The sequence below is a fragment of the Carcharhinus amblyrhynchos genome, chromosome 9 (assembly GCF_965287045.1).
Source record: "Carcharhinus amblyrhynchos chromosome 9, sCarAmb.v2.hapA, whole genome shotgun sequence".
NCBI classification, from domain to species: domain Eukaryota; kingdom Metazoa; phylum Chordata; class Chondrichthyes; order Carcharhiniformes; family Carcharhinidae; genus Carcharhinus; species Carcharhinus amblyrhynchos.
In genome coordinates this window covers 83,873,125-83,898,825 of record NC_137332.1, presented here as the reverse complement: position 1 = coordinate 83,898,825, position 25,701 = coordinate 83,873,125, and the positions used below count along the sequence as shown (strand labels likewise).

The window sequence follows — 25,701 nt, the reverse complement described above, 5'->3', positions numbered from 1 at the left end:
TAGGGGATTCTAAAACTAGAGGACATCGGTTTAAGGCGAGAGGGAAGAGTTACAGAAGTGTCCAAATGGCGAATTTTTTCACACAGAGGTGGAACAAACTGCCAGAGGTAGTAATAGAGGCGGGTACAATTTTGTCTTTTTAAAAGTATTTAGGCAGTTACATGGGTAAGATGGGTATAGACGGATATGGGCCAAATACAGCAACTGGAGTTAGGGCTTTAAAAAAATGGGCAGCATGAACAAGTTGGGCTGAAGGGCCTGTTTCCTTACTGTGAACCTCTATGACTCTATGAGATAAAGTGAGGGAGAAACCGAGAGGAATAGAGGGAGGGAGAATGAGAAGGGAGAAAGAAAGAGTGAATGAGAGGGTAAACAAAGAGTGTGAGACAGGAAGGACAAGAAAGAGAGACAGTGAGAGTGTGATGGACAGAAACATAGACTAATGAAGAGTTACTCAGAGAGTGAAAGAGACAGCAATTGAGGGAGTGATATCAACAGAGTGATGGAGACAGAGACTGAGGAACAGATATCGAGAAAGAAAGACTCAGACTGAGAGAGCGAGTGAGGGATAAATATTGAGAGAGAGAGACAGCGAGTGAGGGAGAGATATTGAGAGAGTGAGAGACAGAGACTGAGGGACAGAGGCTAAGGGACAGAGACTGAGGGTCAGAGAATGAACTCTGACCCTCAGTCTCTGTCCCTCAGCCTCTGTCCCTCAGCCTCTCAGGAGAGAGAAGAAGAGGAAGTGAAAGGTGCTGACGTGGTTTCTCTGGGTCAGACCATTTACAAACTGAGGAACAGGCAGTGAGACTCTCACAGGCTGCAGCTTTATAAAGCAGAGCCCAGTGAAGGGAGAGTTTATCAGTAACCAGGCACAGGGACACGAGCACACACCATGATTTCAGCCATCCAGCTGCTCTGGCCTCTGGCATTCTGCATCGCAGGTACAAATCTCTCTCCTTCCACCTTGAATATTTCCCTGCTCTCCATTTCAATCCAATTCTCCTGACTTGTGATTGAAGGGAAAATGCTGAAAGGAGAGGAACAGTCAGTGTCTCCAACAATATCTCATTGTACAGCCTCTTTCTGTGACAGTTCTTACTTCACTCTGTTTCTCTATTACCCCTCAGGTATCAATGGAGACATCATCTTGACCCAGACTCCCCCGGTGCTGTCAGTGAGCCTGGGCCAGACCGCCACCATCACCTGTACGGCCAGTCAATCTGTTAGCAGTTACATGGGTTGGTACCAACAGCGAGAAGGACAGAAACCGGCTCTGCTGATCTATGATGCATCAAATCGATTCACAGGAGTATCCGACCGATTCACCGGCAGTGGATCTGGGACAAGATTCACCCTGACAATCAGCAATGTTCAGAATGAGGATGTCGCTGATTATTACTGTCAGCAAAGAAGCAGCTACCCTCTACACAGTGATACAGAGCCTTACAAAAACCCCAATACACACAGCACCACCTCCTGTACTGACACATCCCACAGTTTTATATAATATATAATAATGGACACACAGTCCCACCTCCTGTACTGACACATCCCACAGTTTTATATAATATATAATAATGGACACACAGTCCCACCTCCTGTACTGACACATCCCACAGTTTTATATAATATATAATAATGGACACACAGTCCCACCTCCTGTACTGACACATCCCACAGTTTTATATAACATATAATAATGGACACACAGCACCACCTCCTGTACTGACACATCCCACAGTTTTATATAATATATAATAATGGACACACAGTCCCACCTCCTGTACTGACACATCCCACAGTTTTATATAATATATAATAATGGACACACAGTCCCACCTCCTGTACTGACACATCCCACAGTTTTATATAACATATAATAATGGACACACAGCACCACCTCCTGTACTGACACATCCCACAGTTTTATATAATATATAATAATGGACACACAGCACCACCTCCTGTACTGACACATCCCACAGTTTTATACAATATATAATAATGGACACACAGCACCACCTCCTGTACTGACACATCCCACAGTTTTATATAATATATAATAATGGACACACAGCACCACCTCCTATACTGACACATCCCACAGTTTTATATAATATATAATAATGGACACACAGCACCACCTCCTGTACTGACACATCCCACAGTTTTATATCATATATAATAATGGACACACAGTCCCACCTCCTGTACTGACACATCCCACAGTTTTATATAATATATAATAATGGACACACAGCACCACCTCCTGTACTGACACATCCCACAGTTTTATATCATATATAATAATGGACACACAGTCCCACCTCCTGTACTGACACATCCCACAGTTTTATATAATATATAATAATGGACACACAGCACCACCTCCTGTACTGACACATCCCACAGTTTTATATAATATATAATAATGGACACACAGCACCACCTCCTGTACTGACACATCCCACAGTTTTATATAATATATAATAATGGACACACAGTCCCACCTCCTGTACTGACACATCCCACAGTTTTATATAATATTTAGTGAACACAAGAAAGTAAACTGAACAAATTATTTGCACTATCCACTACACACTCCAGTCCCTGTGGTGTCCACTGCTCGCTGAAGGCCTTGAGTTTCTCTCTTACTCTCCATGTCCACATAAGAAAAGCAGCTGAAAGATTTATCATCTCAAATTAGAATTCTCAACTCTCCCAACAAAACACAGAGATATTGAGAGAAACAGAGACAGAGAAAGAGTGAGAGAGAAAGTGTGAGAGAGAAAGAATGAGAGAAAAAGATGAGTGAGTGAGTGAGTGAGTCAGACAGAGGTTTTTGTACAGCTCCTCCACTGGAAGCTGTCAGTGTGCTTTACGTTCGGTAAAGGAACCAAACTCAGACTGAGTAAGTAAAGCCCAATCCTCCATTATTAACCCTTTCAATGCTGAAACTTTCTCAAACACAAATACTGAATAGTTGAAGGTGTTAGTGAGGAAGCTGCAGTCAATGAAATGGTAGATTGAAGAACACTGTGTAGAACAGGGAGTCCAGCTGTATTTCTTTCCTTCCATTCCCCCCTTTAAGCAGCAAGATATAAGTAAGCAGCTTTTACCCACCGTGTGGAGGAGATCTGGACGTTTGCAGACTGTGTTCACATTCCTGCAGCATGGAGTGAAATCACTCTCTAGACTCCTGTCAGTCTCAGTCTGACACACACAGGCAGAGTTTGATGTGAAGTTGAACTCTCTGTCTCACTCTCTGATATAACTGATCACAGCAGCAGCACAGTCAGACACCGAGGTGCCACCTGCCCCAGCTTTCACTCTGCTCTCTCCACTCCCTGCTTATCTCTTGCTGAAGTTCTGATGACAAACAGCCACAGCAGGGCTCACAATCCAGTGGCTTCAGTGTTCCAGGCTTTTGGGGAGACTCTCTGTTACTTTCTCTTTAGGATGAGTGCAATCCAATATTTATCCCGGATCCAACATCACTGAAAATGCTGATTGTTCTCATTGCTGTGCGTGGAATCTTGCTGTGTACATGTTGTGACCAGTCCTCAGACAGGCTCCCTCATTTGTTAACTTCCTGAACCGGATCCCAATTTTGTTTTGCTCCTGGGTGAGGAGTAATCAGCTGGAATCCCGCCCTCGATTGGTCACAACAGGGTTCATTTAAAATGGATCCCTTCACCCGTGGAAACCTTACACAGTCCATGTAGTTTTTTATTAGCCATTGAATCCCTACAGTGCAGGAGGAGGATATTCAGTCCATTGACAGAATTACGAGGGACAGAGATAGGGTAGATATGAGGAAACTCTTCCCCTTAATCACAGAGGCAGCAGATTTTGAGAGACGTGAGAGAAATCTTTTCACTCGATTCTCCAAAAGAGCTTCTTACCCAGGCTCCCTGTAACCCTGCGCATTTACCATTGCTAACCCACCTGAAGAACACACTCGGGGTAATTTAGCATGGCCAATCCATCTAACCTGCAAACCTTTGGAATGGGGGAGGAAACTGGAGCACCCCGAAAAATGTCTCAACTCACATTCTGTCACCCCAGCACCAGTACACACAGCTCAGGGATACAGTTGGATTTTTAACCCATTTCCCTGTTGTTTCCTGAAATGTAACAAACAAACATGTCTTTCACCCCAGGATCAGTTTACTTTGAACGTAAGAACATAAGAAATAGGAGCAGGAGTCGGCCATCTCGCCCTTCGAGCCTGCCCCGCCATTCAATAAGATCATGGCTGATCTGAAGTGGACCAGTTCCACTTTCCCGCTTTCTCCCCATAACCCTTAATTCTCTTGTCTATCAGAAACCTATCTACCCGTGACTTAAATATATTTAGCGAGGCAGCCTCCACCACATCAACGGGCAGAGAATTCCAGAGATTCACCACCCTTTGAGTGAAGAAGTTCCTCCATTCTGGGATATAACTCAACAAGAGATGGGTTTTGGATGTCTGCCAGGATGTGACAATCAGTCTCCATTGTCTCCGTAACAACAGGAGATTAAAGATTAGCCTTAGGCATTTTTTCTATCTGCATTTCTAATTTCTGTTTGAAGAAGTCCCTGACACCATTCTGGTGTGATGTGGAGTTACCGGTGTTGGACTGGGATAAAGACATTAAGAAGTCTCGCAACACCAGGTTAAAGTTCAACCAGTTTATTTGATAGTCAACCCACAAGCTTTCAGAAACACTGTTTCTTCGTCAGGTGTGTGGAACCTTCCAGATTCCCAACACCCTCTGAGTGAAAGTGTTTTTCCTCCAACCCCTCAAAATCTTCTGTTTCTGAAATTAAATCTGTGCTCGACTGCTAAAAGGGGAAAAGTTCCTTCGTATCTGCTCTGTGTCTTCATAATTCTGACCTGCTGCAGTTATTCAGGGCTTTGGTGAAGCAGCACTGGGAATATTGTGCGCAGTTTTGGTCTCCCTATCTCAGGAAGGATATTTTTGCTCGAGAGGGAGTGCAGAGAAGGTATCCCAGACTGATTCCTGTTATAATGGGACAGATGTATGAGGAGAGGTTGAGTTGGTTAAGACTTATATTCATTGGAGTTCAGAGGAATGAGGAAACAACTTATGGAGATTTATAAAATTCTAACAGGTTAGGGGGAATAGTGAGGTAAATACATGGGGTTATGGGAAAAGAGTTGATGCAGACTCGATAGGCCGATCCAGGAAGCATGTTCCCAATGCTGGGAGCGTCCAGTTTGAGGCATCATACTCTGAGAATATGGGGTAAACCTTTTAGGACTGAGGTGAGGAGAAATTCCTTCACCCAGTGAGGGGTAAACCTGTGGAATTCACTCTCACAGAAAGCAGTTGAAGCCAAAATATTGTACGTTTTCAAGAAGGAGTTCGATTTAGCTTTTGGGGTGAATAGGATGAAAGAATTTGGTGAGGAAGACAGGATCTGGCTCCTGATTGGATGATCAGCCATGATCATGATGAAGAGTGGAACAGGCTCAAAGGGCCAAATGGCCTATTCCTGTTCCTATTTTCTGTGATTCTATGCAGACCAGCATTTATCACCCATCCCTAATTGCCCTGGTGAAGATGGTGCTGAGGTGGTGGAATAAGTTCTACTCCAATGAGTATCGGCCCAACTTGCTCAAGCTTTCCTCATAAGACAATCCCTTACTCGGTGGAATCAGCTGAGTGAACCATCTCTGAACTCTTTCCAATTCTCCGATATCTTTCCTTAAGTAAGGAGACCCTAAGTGTCCACAATATTCTAAGTGTGATTTTCCCAATGTGCTGTAGCAAAACATCCCTCCTTTTATACTCATCCTCATTGGAATGAAGAGCAACATTCCATTTGCCTTCCTAATTTCTTGCTGTTCCTGGATGCAAAGACACCCAGATCACTCGATAGACTCTCTCCAGTTTACTAGTATTCTGCTCAATCCTCCTGCCAAATTGGACAACCTCACATTTTCCCACATTATTCTCCATCTGTCAATGTTTTCCCACTCACTGAACCTATCTCTATTCCTTTTCAGACTCTCAATCCTCCTCACAACTTGCTTTCTACTTTTCATTTTATCATCAGCAAGTTTAGCGACAATCCTCTCATTTCCTTCATCCAGCTCATTAATATAGATTGTAGAGTTAAATCCCAAACAACAACCATCTCCCTTTGTGCCAGGTATAACTCCAACCAGCGGAGAGTTTTCCCCCCAATTCCCATTGGCTCCAGTTTTGCGATGGCTCCTTGATTCCACATTTGCTCAAATGCTGCCTTGATGTTAAGGGCAGTCTCTCTCACCTCACCTCTGGAGTTCAGCTCTTTTCTCTATGTTTGAGCCAAGGCTGTAATGAGGTCAGGAGCTGAGTGACCCTGGAGGAACACAAACTGAGTGTCAGTGAGCAGATTATTGCTGAGTAAGTGCTGCTTGGTATCACTCTGGATATGTTCAGATCACATTGCTGATGATCGAGAGTAGACTGATGGGGCGATTATTGTGCGGATTGGATTTGTCCTGTTTTTGTGCACAGTTCATAACCGGGTAATTTATCACAATGTTGGGTTGATGCCAGTGTTGTAGATGTACTGGAACAGCTTGGCTAGGGACACGGGAAGTTCTGGAGCACAAGTCTTCAGGACCTCCGGAGGAGGTCGAGATGGACCATCCACTCGGAACTTCTGGCTGAAGATTGCTGCAAATGCTTCAGCCTTATCTTTTGTACTGATGTGCTGGGTTCCTCCATCATTGAGGATGGGGATATTTGTGGTGCCTCCTCCTCCAGTGAGTTGTTTAATTGTCCACCACCATTCACGGCTGGATGTTACAGGACTGCAGAGCTTAGATCTGATCCATTGGTTGTGGGATGGTTTAACTCTGTCTATCACTTGCTGCTTCTGCTGTTTGGTACACAGTCTCTGTGTTGTAGCTTCACCAGATTAACACCTCATTTTTCAGTCTGTCTGTTGTTGCTCCTGCCATGTCCTCCTGCACTCTTCATTGAACTGAAAGCAGCAGAGAATCCACAGAAACAGACTGATGTTTGTCTGATGTGTCTGTGTGTTTATTAGTTGTGACTGAGCAGATAGCAAGAGTTTCAGCAGCAACAAAGATGTTTCTCTAGTTCACCTCCCACTTTCCCCATCCACTTCTAAAATCCTTACAGGGAAAGGGCCAGCACCTGTCACATCCCCCCTCTAAACTACAGGCCTCCCATCTTTCAGGTGAGACAATCTGATATCTGCCCTCTCAGGGGGTGTAAAAGATCCCATGGTACTATTGGAAGAAGAGCAGGGGAGTTCACCCCGATGAACTGGTCAATATTCATCCCTCAATCAACATCACTACAAATCTGCTTATCTGTTCTTTCTCACTCGGCTTCCCGAGATCTTGCTGTGCACAATGAGCTGTAAAACACATTGGGACATTCTGAGGTGCTGACAGGTGCTATAGAAATGTAATTCTGTCTTTGAGCTAGGAGATTCCTGATCCTGACTCTCACCCATTCTCCACACACTCGCACCCTCCAGAGTTCATGGGGTCATTCGGAACAGTGACCCTGTCTGACCCCTGGACACTGAGACTAATTCTAGCCTCACCCTTGACCTCAGCCCAGTGCTGGGCAGTAAGGTTTGAAATGAAATCTAGAAGCTTCTACACCAGCCAATGGGAATCCTGCGTGAAGTGTGTTGATCCAAGTCTGCTCCAATGTTCTGGGATAAAGTTCTCCTGATCTGTGTGTGATCTGAGGTTTGTTGATGCTCAACCTGTTTCCCCCAGACAGACTGAGCAATAGTTCCAGCTTCCTGACTGGTTAACACTCTGTTAAAGGGACACTGTGTCTTTAAATACTCTCACCATTAACCATTTCAGTGCTGAATTTGTAGTAACCTTCTTTACAAATATTTCAGTAACATTGTAAAATGATTTAACCAGCTTCAAATCAAACCTTTACACTCAGACACTGAACTAATTTTAAAAAGCATTATCCATCCTCCAGTCCACCCACACCACACCTGCAGGCAGAGAGGATTGGAAAATAATGGTCAGAGTCTCTGTTATTTCTTCCCTTGCTTTACTTCGCATCCTGGGATACATTTCACCCGGGCCTGGGAATTTCACCATTTTAAAAGATGATAAACACATTAATATCTCCTTGCTCACTATCATTATCCCATTAATTAGTTCACAATCTCTCCCCTCCTGAACTGCAATGTGAACTTTGTCCCTCCCACTTGTGATATTTGATGTAAATTAAACATTAAGAACCACCTATATGTCTTCTCTCTCCACACACAAGTTACCTTTTTGCTCTCTAATTCACCCTATTTAATCCTTCGTTATTCTCTTTGCAATGTCCCACACTATTGCTTGATGAACAGATATGTCCTGAACTCCATCTCCAGCTCAAATATCCTACCACTTCTCTGACACTGATTTACCTTCAAATTGCTGTTTCCGGTTCATTTTGGCAAATTCCAGTTCAGTGAAATTGGCCTTTTCCCATTTAAAATGTTGACTCTTGATCGATCTTTCCCCTTTTCCATAGCTACTCTAAATCTATTATGATCATTATTACCCAAATGCTCTCTCACTGATACACCTTCCACATGCCCAGTTTCATTCTCTAAAACTGCTAAAACTGCCCCCTCTCTTGTTGGGATTGTTCCGTACGGGTAAAAAAAGTTCCCCCGGAATGGATTTTCAGAATTCTGCAACATTTAAACATTGACACTGATTTGATCCCAGTTAATATTCGGGATGTTGAAAGCCTGAAAATGGCAGTGATTAAAATTCCTTCTCTTCTCTTCCAGCCCGTGAGAATTCACAACCCATGCTGACCCTGCTGCCCCCCTCCCCAGAGGAGGTCAAGACCAAGGGCACTGCCACCCTGGTGTGCCTTGCCGATCACTTCTATCCCGATGAGGTGGAGGTGAAGTGGAAGAAGGATGGTGCAGCCATTTCCAACGGGGTTCAGACCAGCAACTACCTGCGAGCTTCAGACAACACCTACAGCGTCAGCAGCCTGCTGACCCTCTCTGGCTCTGACTGGGAGTCCAACGCTCGCTTCTCCTGTGCCCTCACCCACGTGAGCCTCTCCTCACCCCTCAGCAAGAGTGTCAGGAGTTCAGAATGTGCCTAGAGTGTTAGAGACAGTCCACAGAGGAGACACAACTTGGAATAGAACAGGGGTGAGCTGGGAGGACAAAGGTCATTGTCAGCATTGAATTACAACTCTCTTCCTTCTTGGGAGTGGGTCTGAGACACTTCTGAGGGTCAGTGGTTAAAGAACATTATTGGAATACTGTTGAGGGAGCTTTACTCTGTATTAACCCCCGCTGTTCCTGTCCTTGGAGTGTTTGATGGGGACAGTGTGGATTTGTGATAACAAGTAAAACCTCTCGAAGATGCTGAAGATTGTCAGCTGTACAGAAATAATGTGACCCTCTGAAGTATCTGCTTCAGTAAACCAGACCTCCTTCCTGCTCACCCTGCAGTTACAATTGAAGCTTTCGTCACTGTTTAAAGGGACAGGATTCTCATGTTATTGAGAAAATCTCCACAAGTGTTGTAATAAACCTCCATTCTCCCTGTGAATTTCTCCAGCTTCCTCTGGCTGGGCTGTTTATTCAAGTCTTTTTTCTGTCAATGTCAATGTGTAAAAGGTAATAAACATTAAGAATATTCAGTATATGTCTGGTGAGTGCTTTGGAAATGTCCCACCTCCCCATCAGCTGATTGGCTGCATTTCACCAAGTGATTGTCCTGATTGGTTGTTTGGCCTGTCAATCAATGACACAGTAAGAAGTCTCACAACACCAGGTTAAAGTCCAACAGGTTTATTTGGTAGCACAAGCCACTCGCTTTCGGAGCGCTGACCCTTCATCAGGTGAGTGGGAATTCTGTTCACAAACAGGGCATTTAAAGATACAAACTCAATTTACAATTTTGTCTTTAAATGCCCTGTTTGTGAACAGAATTCCCACTCCCCTGATGAAGGGTCAGCGCTCCGAAAGCGAGTGGCTTGTGCTACCAAATAAACCTGTTAGACTTTAACCGGATGGTGTGAGACTTCTTACTGTGTTTACCCCAGTCCAACGCTGGCATCTCCACATCATAATCAATGACACATCAGCAGAAGATTGGATTCAAATCCAATGATCAATCATTTGAAAATGATCAGTTTGATCTGGAATCTCTTGAGTGACAAGATTGAAAACAGGAAAGAAACTGAAAGTTGCTGGGATTAAACCATCACAATCACAATTCTCCATCCCATATTCACCACCTCCCACTTGACCTTTCCATCTCACGCGGTCCCACTACTCCCATAGTTTCAAAGAGTAACTCTTGGTGATGGACATTGAATTCCCCACCCAGAGTACATTCTGTGTCCTTACCACCCTCAGTGCTTCCTCCAAGTGGTGTTCAACATGGAGGAGAACTGATTCATCAGCTGAGGGGGGGACGGTATGTGGGAACCAGAGGAGGTTTCCTTGTCCGTGTTTGACACGGTACCGAGAAACTACATGGAGTCTGGAATGTTGTTGAGGATTCCCAGGATAACTCCCTCCTGACTGTATCCCACTGTGCCTTCTGTGCTGGGAGATTGGAGGTAGTGAACACGGTTCACCATTTTCTCCCGTCTCAGTAACAAACATCCAGCTGCTCGAACTGGTACAATAAAACGGTATTGACCGTTTCCTGGTGTCAGGTGTCGTGAGTGAGAGGGAAAAATTTAGACTGGGGACTCAAAATGTCACTCAGTGAATTTTTCAAATAATTAGAAAGGTGAAAATGAATTAAGTTGCTGCAAATCGCAGAAGCTTTCATCCAGGAGGGAGAGTGAGAGAGAGGAGAGAAAGACAGAAGCAGAGAGAGAGAGAGAGACAGAGTGACAGACTGAGAGGGTTCCCCTCGGGGGGTTCCTGAGCAGTGACAGGCAGGGACTGAGGAAATGGGAGTTTCAGCCGTTTAGATTGTTCCTGTCGGTGTCAGTCTCCAAGATTCCTCCCACCCCCTCCACTGCTAGTGTTTTTATTAGTTTTGAGTCTGAAAGTTTAATGTCGTTCAGATAATTGTTGCCGTCTCAGTAACAAATATTCCGCTGCTTCTTTCACTTCCTCTGTTGGTTATGTTTCAATCTTCCAATCTGACAGTCTTTGGGAAAATATTTCAAAATATATATCCCCCCATCCATATTTTGAAATATTTTCCCAAATTTTTGACTGTTGGGTTTTTAGTTCCTGCCATTATAATTTTGTCATTATCTTCCAAAGGGAATTCCTCGAATTCTGTGCAATGTTCAGATGAAAAGGAGAAAGAAAGGATCCAAGGCTGCTCCAGAGGCAGATTAGCTGCACTCAATGTTGTCCATGCAAATCACATTCATAAGTAGGGACACATCTGCCATGGAATGTGAGAGAAGAGTTGCCAATACAAACTTCTTTTCACTATGGTTGATTTCCCAGATTGAATAATCTCCTTGAATCTGATTTCCAACCAAGTTCCACCACGGGGACAATTCTTCCAAGTTCACCACATGACTGAACATTTGAGCAGCTGGTTCATGGCTCCAGGGACATACAGGTCACTAATTGCTCACTAGGACACTGTAGTTTCATTACCTTTCCCATAGATAATTAGGCAGCACAAAGAAGATGCTACATTATTTTCAGTTTGCAAGATTCTCCCAAGTCCATCCTCCCCCACATCCTCCCCCACCCCCCTGCTCTCTCTGCTGTTTTTCTCTTTCACTCCCGGGCGCTCTGTTTCAGGTTTTTTTCTAACTGCACATGTGCAGTTCAGACCTCCGATCGTTCCGGCAGTGCTAAGCCCCGCCCACAGCACGGATCGGATTGAAGCCGGTAAGAAGCGTATGGGCTTGCTGCACAGACGATTCCGGGCTCGGATCCGTATTACGCCCGGATCTGGCCCTTCGGCTCCGATTGGTAAAATCGGGCCCAGAGTGAACTCTTTGCAACAACAGCTTAAACTTTCAGATTGCTGAATCCATTCCCCCCTCGAGCAGAATGCACCTTGTGTTTTTATTTCCAGAGAACCACAAAAGGTACAAGATTGGCAGCAACGTTAAGACTCTGAGAATTGATCTGAAGATTTTTATTCCCACACCATGGTCATGGTTTAGAACCAGGTGGCACAGTGGTTAGCACTGCTGTCTCACAGCTCCAGGGACCTGGGTTCGATTCCCGGTTTGGCTCACTGTGAAGTTTGCACATTCTCCCCGTGTCTGTGTGGGTTTCCTTTGGGTGCTCAGGATTTTCCCACAGTCAAAGATGTGCGGGTTAGGTTGATTGGCCATGCTAAATTGTCCCTTAGTGTCCCAGGATGTGGAGGTTAGAGTGATTAGTGAGGTAAATGTGTGGGGTCGTAGGGATAGGACCTGGGGTGGGATTGTTGATGGTGTCGATTCGATGGGCCGAATGGGCTCCTTCTGCACGATAGGGATTCTATGGAAAATGATTTAACCCCTTCAGGACCACTGTTATTTTCTACTTGGGGACAGGAGATCTGATATGGACACACTGTTCAATGAGAATCTGACCTTTCAGCAAGTGACCTTTGAGATACAAAGATGTTATCTCAGATAAAGAATATGTGTTGATAAACATGTGGGACTTTCAATCTGGATACAAAGTCACACACATCAGGAAAAGGGAGTTTTAATTTTGATAGTGGAAATTATAATTCTTACAAAGTTTAAAGATTTGAGCTGTGGGACCTGATAATGTTCTCAACAGGAAATGTTTATTTCAGAAGGTTTGACAACAATTGACACAAATCCAAATGCTGAAAGCTTCTGTGCTGAAAGAAGAGTTTAAAATGTGTTTGTCTCTTTCCAAAATATAAACCCGAAAGTTTGATGGATGCAATTTGTAGCAGAGTTAAAGAAGGCAGCTCAACAACAAAACTATTCGGATCTGGAATCATTTTAAAATCACCAGCAACAATCTCCAGAGTTACTTTTGAGAGAATAGAATGTTGTTTGAGGTGTTCAGACCCACACTGATGTTAAATGTGAGAGGATCTCAAAGCTCAGAATGGGAACATGGAACACTGGTTCTTAGTGGTGTAGATTTTCACTTTGGTATCCTGTGAGAAAAGTGTGTGAACCAGGGAGAAATAGTCCAGTCTTTGTGTGAACAATTAATACAGGATATTCATTCATGTAAAAAGAAAACAAAACACACAAACTCTGTAATACACGACAATGCATTTAACTATATGCATTAACTGAGGGCTAGACACACACACTATTACATGAAGCTACCCCTTTGTTCTCAATCACCTATGTTTCCTGAACATTGAGATTTCCCTTTGTTCCAAAACAACATCCAATATTATGTATCTCTGAGCTAAATCCAGTGAATAATTATCACACACAGGTTATATGGCAGCATTCAGGATCTCTGACTCCTTTACGGTGACAAACTCTCATCGTGTGGGTCAGACCCTCACTGGTTATGTATTCAGTCCAAGGTGGGACACAATGTTAAACATCGACACTACCCCAGACCCAATGTCTCGGGTTGCGGTGGAGAGAACCCTGACCACAACCAGAAAGTTTCTGGAACAAAACAATCGAACAATCCCAAGGGGAAGGGGGCAGGTGAACCTGGTCACAGGAAAGACTAAGAAACTGGAGGATTCAGTGAGAAATGGAGGGGAGATGGTGAGAATGCAGAATAAATGGAGGGAAGTAGGGAGGGTGACAGCAGCTGGTGAAACTGTTCCAGTTGAATAGTTAGTCTGTGTATTTGATGTTATCAGAGACTGTTGCTGTCCAAAGTGGTACAGATGCTGATTGTAATAACTGGAGGAGACTGGATTTGGAAATAACTAAGTAAAGGCTTTATTGATGAGAAGAACTATTTACAATGAAGGGTTTAACAACACAACCACACAGGTCTACTCCCAACAACATCCTGACCCCAACTGAAGCCTCCAGTCCCAGGAATGATCACCCTCACTCCCGATTGGCCCAGGTTCACATCCTCACACTCCATTGGCTCCAGCCTGGTCATGTGGCCTGTGAAGGTCTGCCCCTTAAAGGGACCAGGCTCACACACTCCTTCCCCCGGAACATCTTGGACTCCCTGTGATAAAACAAAAAGTACAACAGTTAACACACAGGCAGAGAAACAACAATATTACAGAAGGGACACCAGGGAAAGACAGTTCATAATGTCAGCTGGTCCAGAGATTTCTGGAACCTTGCGGAACACTGCAAATCTATCAGGGGCACTTCAGCAGCCATCGATACAGGATCCACTGATGGGGTGGATGTGCTAACCACCTCTGGAGCTAGGCCCTGGACGGCCCTTTCCTCAGCCTTACCCACCCAAGCCAGACGCTGCCTTGGCCTCACCATGGACATGGAACTGTCTTGTTCAGAGGCTGGTACATACAAACTGGATGCAGGATCCAAGTGTCCATCTCCTGGAACTGGCTCTACTCTCTTGTGTAGGTAACCAACATGCTCTTTAACTCAACGGTCATACCTCCCGCAAATATGAGACTGGTCCTGTCTTCTCCACAACTCTCCCTGGCACCCAGGCAGATCCACCATCCAAATTCCCTCTCAACATGAGGTTGCCATCATTAAACAATCTGTCCCCTTTCTGAGAGTCACGATACCCTTTCTGAGAGGCTTGCTGAGCCTCCACCCTCCCCGACAAATTTGGGAACATTAAATCTAAACAGGTACACAGGCACCGACCCATTAACAACTCTGCAGGCGTGACCCCGACATGACCCCAGTGATGGTGTGAGGTGTAGTGTTATAGGACAGCAAATAACTGGCCAATCGCAATGGCAGCGGTCCATGAACCTGCTTCTCATGGAGCCTTGAACATCTGCATGGCTCACTCCACCAACCCATTCGGGGCAGGATGGTCGGGGACTGACCTGACATGACAAATGTCATTAGACTTGACCAAAGTCTGAAATTCATCAGTGTGAATGCTGCTCCGTTGCCTGATAGCAACACTTCAGGAAGACCATGGATCACAAAGATCTGCCTCAGTTTATCAATGGTAAATGGAGGCTGTGATGGATCTCATGAGCTGATCGTCCAGCCACTTGGAATGGACATCGACTAACACCAGGAACATCTGTCCAAATCCTACATGAAGCCGTGACCAAGGGAGCATGTTCGCTGGTGGAGGTAACGCTTGCTGAGTCGGACAACTCTCACACTGCCCAACCATTTGTTCAATGTCTCTGTCAATGCCATAACTTCTGGCCAACACTTTCATTCTGCTCTGGTCAGGATGGGCATCATGTAACTGTTGGAGCAGTGGCCATGCCCAGTGGGTAGTATGCTGACACAGACACCCCCCACAATAGCACCCCTCTTCACAGGGTATTTGGTCCCTGCAATGTAAATACAGCTTCATTTGCTCTGCCTTGTCAAAGTGCCACCTGGTCAGTACCATTCTCTTGCCCTTTGCTATCACCAGCTCCCTATCTGTCCACATCTGAATGTGGGCTGCTGAGACAGGCAGAGGCCAAATAATGCAGAGCCAATACTATCTCCTGTGGAACAGGCGGTGACGGTGTGGTCTGTGGTAGCGGCAGGCAGCTCAGTGCATCTGTATTTGAGATCTGTGTTCCCGACCTATGCTGGAAGGTTTAGCTGTTTGGTGCCAGGAGCAATGCCCATCTCTGCACCCTGGCAGAGGCAATAGGTGGCACTGGCTTAATGTCCTGGAAAAGCCCTAACAATGGGTTATGGTCTGACACGATGGTGAAATGCTGCCCATAGACATATTGGTGAAATTTTTCACTGCATAGATAATTGTCGGCTTTCTCTGTCGGTTTGTGAGTATATTTTCCCAACGTTTACCAAAGTCCTTGAAGCAAATGAATTTAGCCTCTCCGCCCCATCTGCCATTCCATGGGATAGAACTGCTCCAACTCCATATAGCATCATAGAGTTACACAGCACAGAAACAGGCCCTTCGGCCCACCATGTCTATGCTGACTACCCAATATCAATCTATACTAATTCCTTTTACCAGTACTTGGTCCATAGCTACTGTGCCTTGGTGATTGAAGTGCTTATCCAGATGCTTCTTAAATGTAGCGAGAGTTCCTGCCTCCATCACCCTCTCAGGCAGCGCATTCCATATTTCCACCATTCTCTAGGTCCGAAATTCTTTCTCAGATCTTCTCTTAACCACTTCCTCCTCACCTTAAACCTATGCCCTCTGCTCTTAGACATCTGTAAAAAGTCTGACAACACCAGGTTTTAGTCCAACCTATTTATTTGATAATATACTCACAAGCTTTCGAGGGACACCCTCTTCGTCAGGTGAATGGAGAGTTCTGGCCTCAGACAGAGCATATAAAGCACAGACAGTTTAGAGATTACTGATTAGAATGCGAATCTTTACACCTAACCTGCTGTTCAAGACCTGAAGTGGCTGATAATGTGAGTGGAAGGAGCACTGATCACAGTTTAAAGGGATGTGTATTAGAACATAGAACATAGAACATTACAGCGTGGAACAGGCCCTTCGGCCCACAATGTTGCGCCGACCAGTCTTATTTTAAAAAAAAACATTGACCCACTAATCTAAACCAATCCCTTTTCGTCCATAAACCTATCCACTAATCTCTTAAACGCCCCCAAACTAGGCGCATTTACAACTGCAGCAGGCAGGGCATTCCAGTCCCTCACCACCCTCTGGGTAAAGAACCTGCCCCTGACATCCATCCTATAACTACCCCCCCTTAATTTAAAGCCATGCCCACTCGTGCTAGATTTCTCCATCCGAGGAAACAGGCTATCACCATCCACCCTATCTAAACCTCTAATCATCTTATATGTTTCTATAAGATCCCCTCTTAGCCGCCTTCTTTCCAGTGAAAACAACCCCAAATCCCTCAGTCTCTCCTCATAGGACCTCCCCTGCATACCAGGCAACATCCTGGTAAACCTCCTCTGCACCCTCTCCAAAGCCTCCACATCCTTCCTGTAATGTGGGGACCAGAACTGCACACAGTACTCCAAGTGCGGCCGCACCAGAGTTGTGTACAGTTGCAACATGACGCTGCGACTCCTAAATTCAATGCCCCTACCAATAAACGCCAAGACACCGTACGCCTTCTTAACAACCTTATCTACTTGATTCCCAACTTTCAGGGATCTATGTACACATACACCTAGATCCCTCTGCTCCTCCACTCTATTCAAAGTCCTCCCGTTAGCCCTATACTCAACACATCTGTTATTCCTACCGAAATGGATTACCTCACACTTCTCCGCATTAAACTCCATCCGCCACCTCGCGGCCCAGCTCTGCAACCTGTCCAAGTCACCCTGCAAACTTCGACACCCTTCCTCACAATCTACCACACCTCCGACTTTGGTGTCATCAGCAAACTTACTAATCCACCCAACTATACCCTCATCCAGATCATTAATAAAGATTACAAACAGCAGTGGCCCCAAAACAGATCCCTGAGGCACACCACTCGTAACCGAACTCCATGATGAATAATTACCATCAACCACCACCCTCTGTCTCCTATCTGCTAACCAATTCCTGATCCAAGTACCTAAATTACCACCAATCCCATACATCTGCATTTTCTGCAGAAGCATACCATGGTGAACCTTATCAAACGCCTTACTAAAATCCATATATACCACATCTACTGCCTTACCCCTATCCACCTCTTTGGTCACCTTCTCAAAGAACTCAATAAGGTTAGTAAGGCACGACCTTCCCGCTACAAAACCATGCTGACTATCTCTAATCAATTCATTACTCTCCAAATAACTATAAATCCTATCCCTAATAATTCTTTCTAAAACCTTGCCCACTACAGAAGTAAGACTCACTGGTCTGTAATTCCCAGGGAAGTCTCTGCTCCCCTTCTTAAACAATGGGACAACATTCGCTGTCCTCCAATCTTCCGGTACTATACCAGAGACCAACGACGACCTGAAGATCAGAGCCAGTGGCTCTGCAATCACCTCTCTTGCCTCCCATAGAATCCTAGGGTAAATCCCGTCTGGACCAGGGGACTTATCTATTTTCAACCCATCTAGAATATCCAACACATCCTCTGTATCAACTACAATACTTTCTATTTTACACCCCTTCACCCCAGTGACCTCCTCAGCTACATTCATATCGTCCTGCGTGAACACCGAAGAGAAATAATGGTTCAATGCCTCTCCAATCTCTTCCGGTTCCACACACAACTTCCCACTACTGTCTGTAACTGGCCCTAATCTTGCCCTAACCATGGATCTTGCCCTACTGTCTCCAGACAGTACAGTAAGTGAGGTTTTGCAAACCCAGGCAAGTCACGGGGGTTACAGATAGTGCGACATGAACCCAAGATCCCTGTTGAGACCGTCCTCATGTGTGCGGAACTTGGCTATCAGTCTCTGTTCAGCGACTCTGCGCTGTCGTGTGTCGTGAAGGCCGCCTTGGAGAATGCTTACCCGAAGGTCAGAGGCTGAATGCCCGTGACCACTGAAGTGTTCACCAACAGGAAGGGAACAGTCTTGCCTGGTGACTGTCGAGCGATGTTCATTCATCCGTTGTCGTAGCGTCTGCATGGTCTCCCCAATGTACCATGCTTCGGGACATCCTTTCTTGCAACGTATCAGGTAGACAATGTTGGCCGAGTTGCAAGAGTATTTACCATGTACCTGGTGGATGGTATTCTCACGTGTGATGATGGTATCCATGTCGATGATCTGGCATGTCTTGCAGACGTTGCTGTGGCAGGGTTGTGTGGTATTGTGGTCACTGTTCTCCTGAAGGCTGGGTAGTTTGCTGCGAACAATGGTCTGTTTGAGGTTGTGTGGTTGTCTGAAAGCAAGAAGTGGGGGTGTGGGGATAGCCCTGGTGAGATGTTCGTCTTCATCAATGATATGTTGAAGACTCCGGAGAAGATGTCGTAGCTTCTCCGCTCCGGGGAAGTACTGGACGACGAAGGGTACTCTGTCCACTGTGTCCCGTGTTTGCCTTCTGAGGAGATCGGTGCGGTTTTTCGCTGTGGCGCATCGGAACTGTCGATCTATGAGTCGAGCACCATATCCTGTTCTTATGAGGGCATCTTTCAGGGTCTGGAGGTGTCTGTCACGATCCTCCTCATCTGAGCAAATCCTGTGTATACGGAGGGCTTGTCCATAGGGAATAGCTTCTTTAACATGTTTAGGGACCACAATTCCACACAACCCTGCCACAGCAACCTCTGCAAGACATGCCGGATCATCGACATGGATACCATCATCACACGTGAGAATACCGTCCACCAGGTACATGGTAAATACTCTTGCAACTCGGCCAACATTGTCTACCTGATACGTTGCAAGAAAGGATGTCCCGAAGCATGGTACATCGGGGAGACCATGCAGACGCTAGGACAACGGATGAATGAACATCGCTCGACAGTCACCAGGCAAGACTGTTCCCTTCCTGTTGGCGAACACTTCAGTGGTCACGGGCATTCAGCCTCTGACCTTCGGGTAAGCATTCTCCAAGGCGGCCTTCATGACACACGACAGCGCAGAGTCGCTGAACAGAGACTGATAGCCAAGTTCCGCACACATGAGGACGGTCTCAACAGGGATCTTGGGTTCATGTCGCACTATCTGTAACCCCCGTGACTTGCCTGGGTTTGCAAAACCTCACTTACTGTACTGTCTGGAGACAATACACATCTCTTTAAACTGTGATCAGTGCTCCTTCCACTCACATTATCAGCCACTTCAGGTCTTGAACAGCAGGTTAGGTGTAAAGATTCGCATTCTAATCAGTAATCTCTAAACTGTTTGTGCTTTATATGCTCTGTCTGAGGCCAGAACTCTCCATTCACCTGACGAAGAGGGTGTCCCTCGAAAGCTTGTGAGTATATTATCAAATAAATAGGTTGGACTAAAACCTGGTGTTGTCAGACTTTTTACTGTGTTTACGCCAGTCCAACGCCGGCATACCCACATCATGACTACTATCGACATCTTAGACATCTGTGCCATGGGGAAAAGTCTCTTATGATCTAGCCTATCTGTACCTCTCATAATTTTGTCCACCTCAATCAGATCCTCCCTCTGCTCCAGGGAAAACAAACCCAGCCTATCCAGTCTCTCCTCACAGCTGAAAGTTTCCATCCCAGGCAACATCCTGGTGATTCTCCTCTGCACCCTCACCAGTGCAATCACATCATTCCGATAGTGTGGTGACCAGAACTCGGCACATTTCATCTGTGGCCTAACCAGTGTTTTATGAAGTTGTACCAAGATTTCCCCCCTCCCATATTTGAATTCACCTCGCTCATGAAGGCAAGCATTCCGATTGCCTTCTTCACCACACTATCTCCCTGTGCTGCCACCTTCAGGAATCTATGGACTTTACACCAAGGTCCCTTTTCTCCCCAATAATCCCTTGGTGCCTACGGTTCATTGTGTAAATCCTATCCTTATTAAATCTCCCAAAATGCATCACCTCACACTTATCAGGATTAAATTCCACGTTTCATTGCTCTGTCCACCTTCCCCATCCCCAAAATGTTCACCCACTGACACTTCAACAACTTGCCTGACTTCATTCCCGAGGATTAGGTCGATGTACTGACACGTAGAGCTCTCCTGGAATCACTTTACAAATTCCATCCTGTCTAATCATAGAATCATAGAATCCCTACAGTGCAGAACGAGGCCATTCAGCCCATCGATCCTACACCAACAACAATCCCATCCAGCCCTGTCCCCATGGTCCCATGTATTTACCCTCTTAGTCCCTCTGACACTAAGGAGCAATTTAGCATGGCCAATCAATCTAACCTGCACATCGTTGGACTGTGGGAGGAAAGCAGAGCACCCAGAGGAAACTCACACAAACACAGGGAGAACATGCAAACTCCACACAGACAGTGACCCGATGCTGGAATTGACTCTGGGTCGCTGGCGTTGTGAGGCAGCAGCACTAAACACTGTACCACCGTACCACCCCTTTCACACTGAGGTGACTCTATTAATATTGGTGAGGTTGAAATCCCTGAATGCTATCGCCCTATTCCTCTCACATCTCTCTCTGTGATTTGCCTACATATCTGCTCCTCTATCTCCCTCTGAGTGTTGGGTGGGCTGTAGTATAATCCCAGTACAATGATCACCCTTTATATTTCTCAACTCCACCCATATGGCCTCATTTGAAGAGCGTTCCAATACCTCCTCCCTCATTATTGCAGTGATGGTCTCTTTAGTCACTTACATCCTCTCTTACATCTCTGCCACCATCACGCCTGGAACTTCTATACCCTGGAATGTCGAGATTCCAGTCCTGTCCTTCTTTCAACCGTATCTCAGTGATTACAACAATCTCATATTTCCACATGCTGACCAACTCTCTAAGTTCATCTGCCTGACCAGACAGGCTCCTTGTATTAAAATAGATGCTGTTTAGCCTTCCAATCCTCCCATGTGCCTTATCAAGCCCAAGTCTTCTCTGCCTGCTGGTCTGACTGAGTTTTCCTTCTATATCTGACTGAACCTCACTCCCAACTGTACATCTACTGTGTGTTCACCCCCCTGTCAAAGTACGGAGAGGCATCACAAGGATTCTGAATGGTTTGCTCGGGTCAAAGTGCATGAGCAATGACGATGACTGTAAAGCTGGTTTGACTTTTACTAAAGTTTCTTTCTGCCTGTCCCCACAATTCCATCACTGATGTTTGTTTAGAAGCTGGTGGGGGGTGGGGGGGTGCAGAATTGTTGCTGAGTTCAGCAGGAACCTTCTAATTGAGGAAGCCACTGGGAAGCCGGTGATCGGGGAGTGGGCCAAAAAGTGGGGGGATGGTGAGGGGTGGGGGGAAGCCATTCGGTTGGGGAAGGGAGGAGGGGTGGGAGTTGGTATCGGTGATTGGAGGGAGACTTGTGGAAGACATCAGGGGCTGGCAACTGGGCAAAGGGGGGTGGGGTTGGGCATGGGGAGTCGGGGCCGGTGACTGGGGTGGGGAGGTTGGGAGGCCAGTCGATTAAGGAAAGTGAGGTGGGGGGGGGAGGGTGGTCAGGGCCTGTGATCGGGGGAGTGGGGAATTAGGTTGGGGAAGACAGCACAAGGCAGGGATGTGGGAGTGCTGATCCTGGCCTCACGGGTGGGATTAACCCCGTCCTTTGGGGCAAATCCTGGCAGATTTTGTGAAATACCGAGTGCCGGCATTTCAACTAAGTACGCCCAGAAAACGGTGGGAAAATGTCCTGTTTTCCTGCCGCAATGGGCTCTTAGTTTTTTAGGAAATTTGACCCCATCTTTTTGAGAAAATAATGGACAAAGTATATGTTGGACGTGACCCACAAATAACACTCTGTCTCCCTTCAACGCATTGTTTAACCCCCAGTCCACCTCCTTTTCCAATCCAGGTGTTTCAGTCAACAAGTCAGGTAGATCTACAGCACAGGAGGAGGCCATTCAGCCCCTCATGTCTGTACTAGCTGTTTTACTAGAGTCATTCACAGCTAACAGCTCAGTTTAATGTGTGTTGTGGGAAACTCACTGGAATGTTTTATTAGAGGCAGAACGAGTGAGAAACATGAACTGATCAGAGAGAATCAACGCGGATTTCAAAAGAGTCAAACATGTTCAACTAAGCTGGTTACATTTGTTTATGAGCCACTAATGTGCTGGATAAGGGAATGTCTCTGGATGTTATTTCTTTGTGTTTCCAGAAGACATTTGGGAAGGTGCCACATGAGGGGCTGTGAATAAAAATGGAAGCGTATGGAATTACAGGAAAGTTTTTGCCATGGATAAGGAATTGCTTCGGAGATAGGAGACAGAGAGTAGGGATAGTGTGTGTGTTTTCCAATCAGCAAGCTGTGAATAGTGATGTCCCCAGGGATCTGTGCTGAAGCCTCAGCTTTTCACTATATTTGTCAATGATTTGGATGAAGGAATAGAGAGTCACATATCCAAGATTACTGAGCACACTAAATTAGGCAGCTTGGAGGAGGTTTCAGAGATAGGGAGGGATTTGAGAGGCAGGATGGGATTGTTAAAATCAGGGCATTGCTGGACCGGGGGTCAGTGTAGGTCAGTGAGAACAGGGGGTGGCGGGTGAACGGGATTTGGTGTGAGTTCAGATCCGGGCAGCAGAGTTCTGGGTGAGTTGATGATTACGGAGGGTTGTAGGTGTGAGGTCGGCCAGGACAGCATTGGAATAGTAACGTTCAGAGGGTAACAAAGACACAGATGAGATTTTCAGCAGAGGATGATGCAAGGCGTGGGGACTCGGGAGATGTTGCCGAGGTGGAAATAGGTGTTCTTAGTGATGGAGTGGATGATGTGGTGGGAAACTCATCTCAGGGTCAAATAGGACACCATGGCTGTGGACTGTGTGGTTCAGTGTCAGACACTCCAAAGGGGGAGGGATGGAGTTTGTATCGGGAGATGAAGACCATGGCTTTGATCTTCCCAATGTGTTTCCCAGTGAGCCTGGCTCCTCAGTCCTGACTGCTCTGAGCTGCTGTTCTTTTCACTGATTGGACAGTTATTGTTAGAGATTCAGACCACAGCACAAATCCCCAGTGTCAAAAATAACTGCAAAGACTGTCAGATCGGAAGATTGAAACGTAACCAACAGAGGAAGTGAAAGAAGGAGCTCAGAGCAGCTGGATGTTTGTTACTGAGACGGGAGAAAATGGTGAACCGTGTTCACTACCTCCAATCTCCCAGCACAGAAGGCACAGTGGGATACAGTCAGGAGGGAGTTATCCTGGGACATCACTGCAGGAGTTCCTCAGGGTCGTGTCTGAGACACAACCATCTTCAGCTGCTTCAGTAATGACCTTCAGAAGTGGGGATGTTCACTGATGATTACACAATGCTCAGCACCATTCACAACTCCTCAGATATTGAAGCAGTAACATTCGTGCCACACAAGTACCACGGAATCACCATCTCCAACAAGAGAGAATTTGAACATCTCCCCTTGACATTCAATGTCATTACCATCGCTGAATCCCCCACTGTAAAATCCTGTTGGTTCTGATTGACCAGAAACTGAACTGGACCAGCCTATAAATACTGTGTCTACAAGAGAAGGTCAGTGGATAGGAATCCTGCAGCCAGTAACTCACATCCTGACTCTCCAAAGCCTGTCCACCATCTACAAGGCACAAGTCTGGAGTGTGATGGAATAGTCTCCACTTGTCTGGATGAGTAGAGCTCCAGCAACACTCCAGAAGCTCAACATCATCCAGGACAAAGCAGCCCCACTTGATTGGCACCCCATTTACAAACATTAAATCCCTCCACCACTGTCGAACAGTGGCAGCAGTGTGTGCCATCTATAAGATGCCCTGCATGAACTCACCAAGGTTCCTGAGGCAGCACCTTCAAAACCCATGACCACTATCATCTGGAAAGACAAATGTAGCAGATCCCTGGGATCAACATCACCAGGAGATTCCCCTCCAAGCCACATGCCATTCTGAAGTGGAAATACATCTCCGTTCATGCACTGTCGCTGGGTCAGAATCCTGGAAACCCCTCCCTAACAGCACTGTGGGTGTGTGTACACCTCATGGACTGCAGCGGTTCAAGAAGGCACCTCATCACCACCTTCTCAAGGACAATTAGGGATGGGCAATAAATGTTGGGATAGCCAGTGATACCCACATCCCATCAATGAACACATTTTTAATAATTCCTACATTACACAATGTCCCAATCTGTGTGTTGAAGTCTGGATCCTGTCAGCAGGATATTTGACTGCAAGAGCCTTCACCACTGTGTCTAATTCTGTCCCCAACTAAAATCCACACAGAACCTGAATTTATATAGCACCTTAGTGTATAACACAGCCCATTATGTTTCACAGAGCAGCATAAGAGGAATGGGGGAGGGGTGGGGGTAGTTTAGGAAGAGAGATCGAAGGCTTGGGTGAAAGGATGGAGTTTGATGGTGAGAAAGATTTGGAGAGGGGGAAGGATTAAGGGTGGGAGGTCAGTGAGCAGGACCTGGGCATCTGAAGGCTCTGCTCTCAATGGTGGGATGAAGGAAGCAGCGATGAGCCGGGTAACAGGGTCAGCAGATGGAAGGTGAGGGAGAAATGTGAGTCTGGAGCAGGACACAGGGGTAGGGAGGAGTGAGGCCATGGAGGGAATTGGAGAGCTGTGAGGTCAGGGGTGACAGGTCAGTGAGGTCAGGGGTAACAAGTAAATGAAGTCAGGGGCGATAGATAACTGAGGCCAGGGGTGATAGATCACTGAGGCCAGGGGTGATAGATCACTGAGGCCAGAGGTGATAGATCACTGAGGCCAGGGGTGATAGATCAGTGAGGTCAGGGGTGATAGATCACTGAGGCCAGGGGCGATAGATCACTGAGGCCAGGGGCGATAGATCACTGAGGCCAGGGGCGATAGATCACTGAGGCCAGGGGTGATAGGTCACTGAGGCCAGGGGTGATAGATCACTGAGGTCAGGGGTGATAGGTCACTGAGGCCAGGGGTGATAGATCACTGAGGTCAGGGGTGATAGATCACTGAGGCCAGGGGTGATAGGTCAGTGAGGCCAGGGGTGATAGATCACTGAGGGCAGGGGTGATAAGTCAGTGAGGTCAGGACTGCTGTTGGAATGACACTTGGTGCTAGACAGAGTCCAGACCCACTGCATTTGGGACAAGCTGGAAATAAGAGGCGGATGTGATGGAGAGAATGTGGAGTTTGA

The 25,701-nt window shown here is 46.2% G+C and overlaps 1 gene segment (V, D, J or C); it reads left to right on the top strand.

Moving 5' to 3' along the window:
• Positions 1 to 895: 895 nt before the first annotated feature.
• LOC145348428 (Ig kappa chain V region Mem5-like) lies at positions 896 to 9,262 on the top strand. The segment is given in 4 exon segments: positions 896 to 944; positions 1,131 to 1,433; positions 2,876 to 2,914; positions 8,800 to 9,262. Coding segments are annotated over 4 exon segments (720 nt in total).
• Positions 9,263 to 25,701: the final 16,439 nt, after the last annotated feature.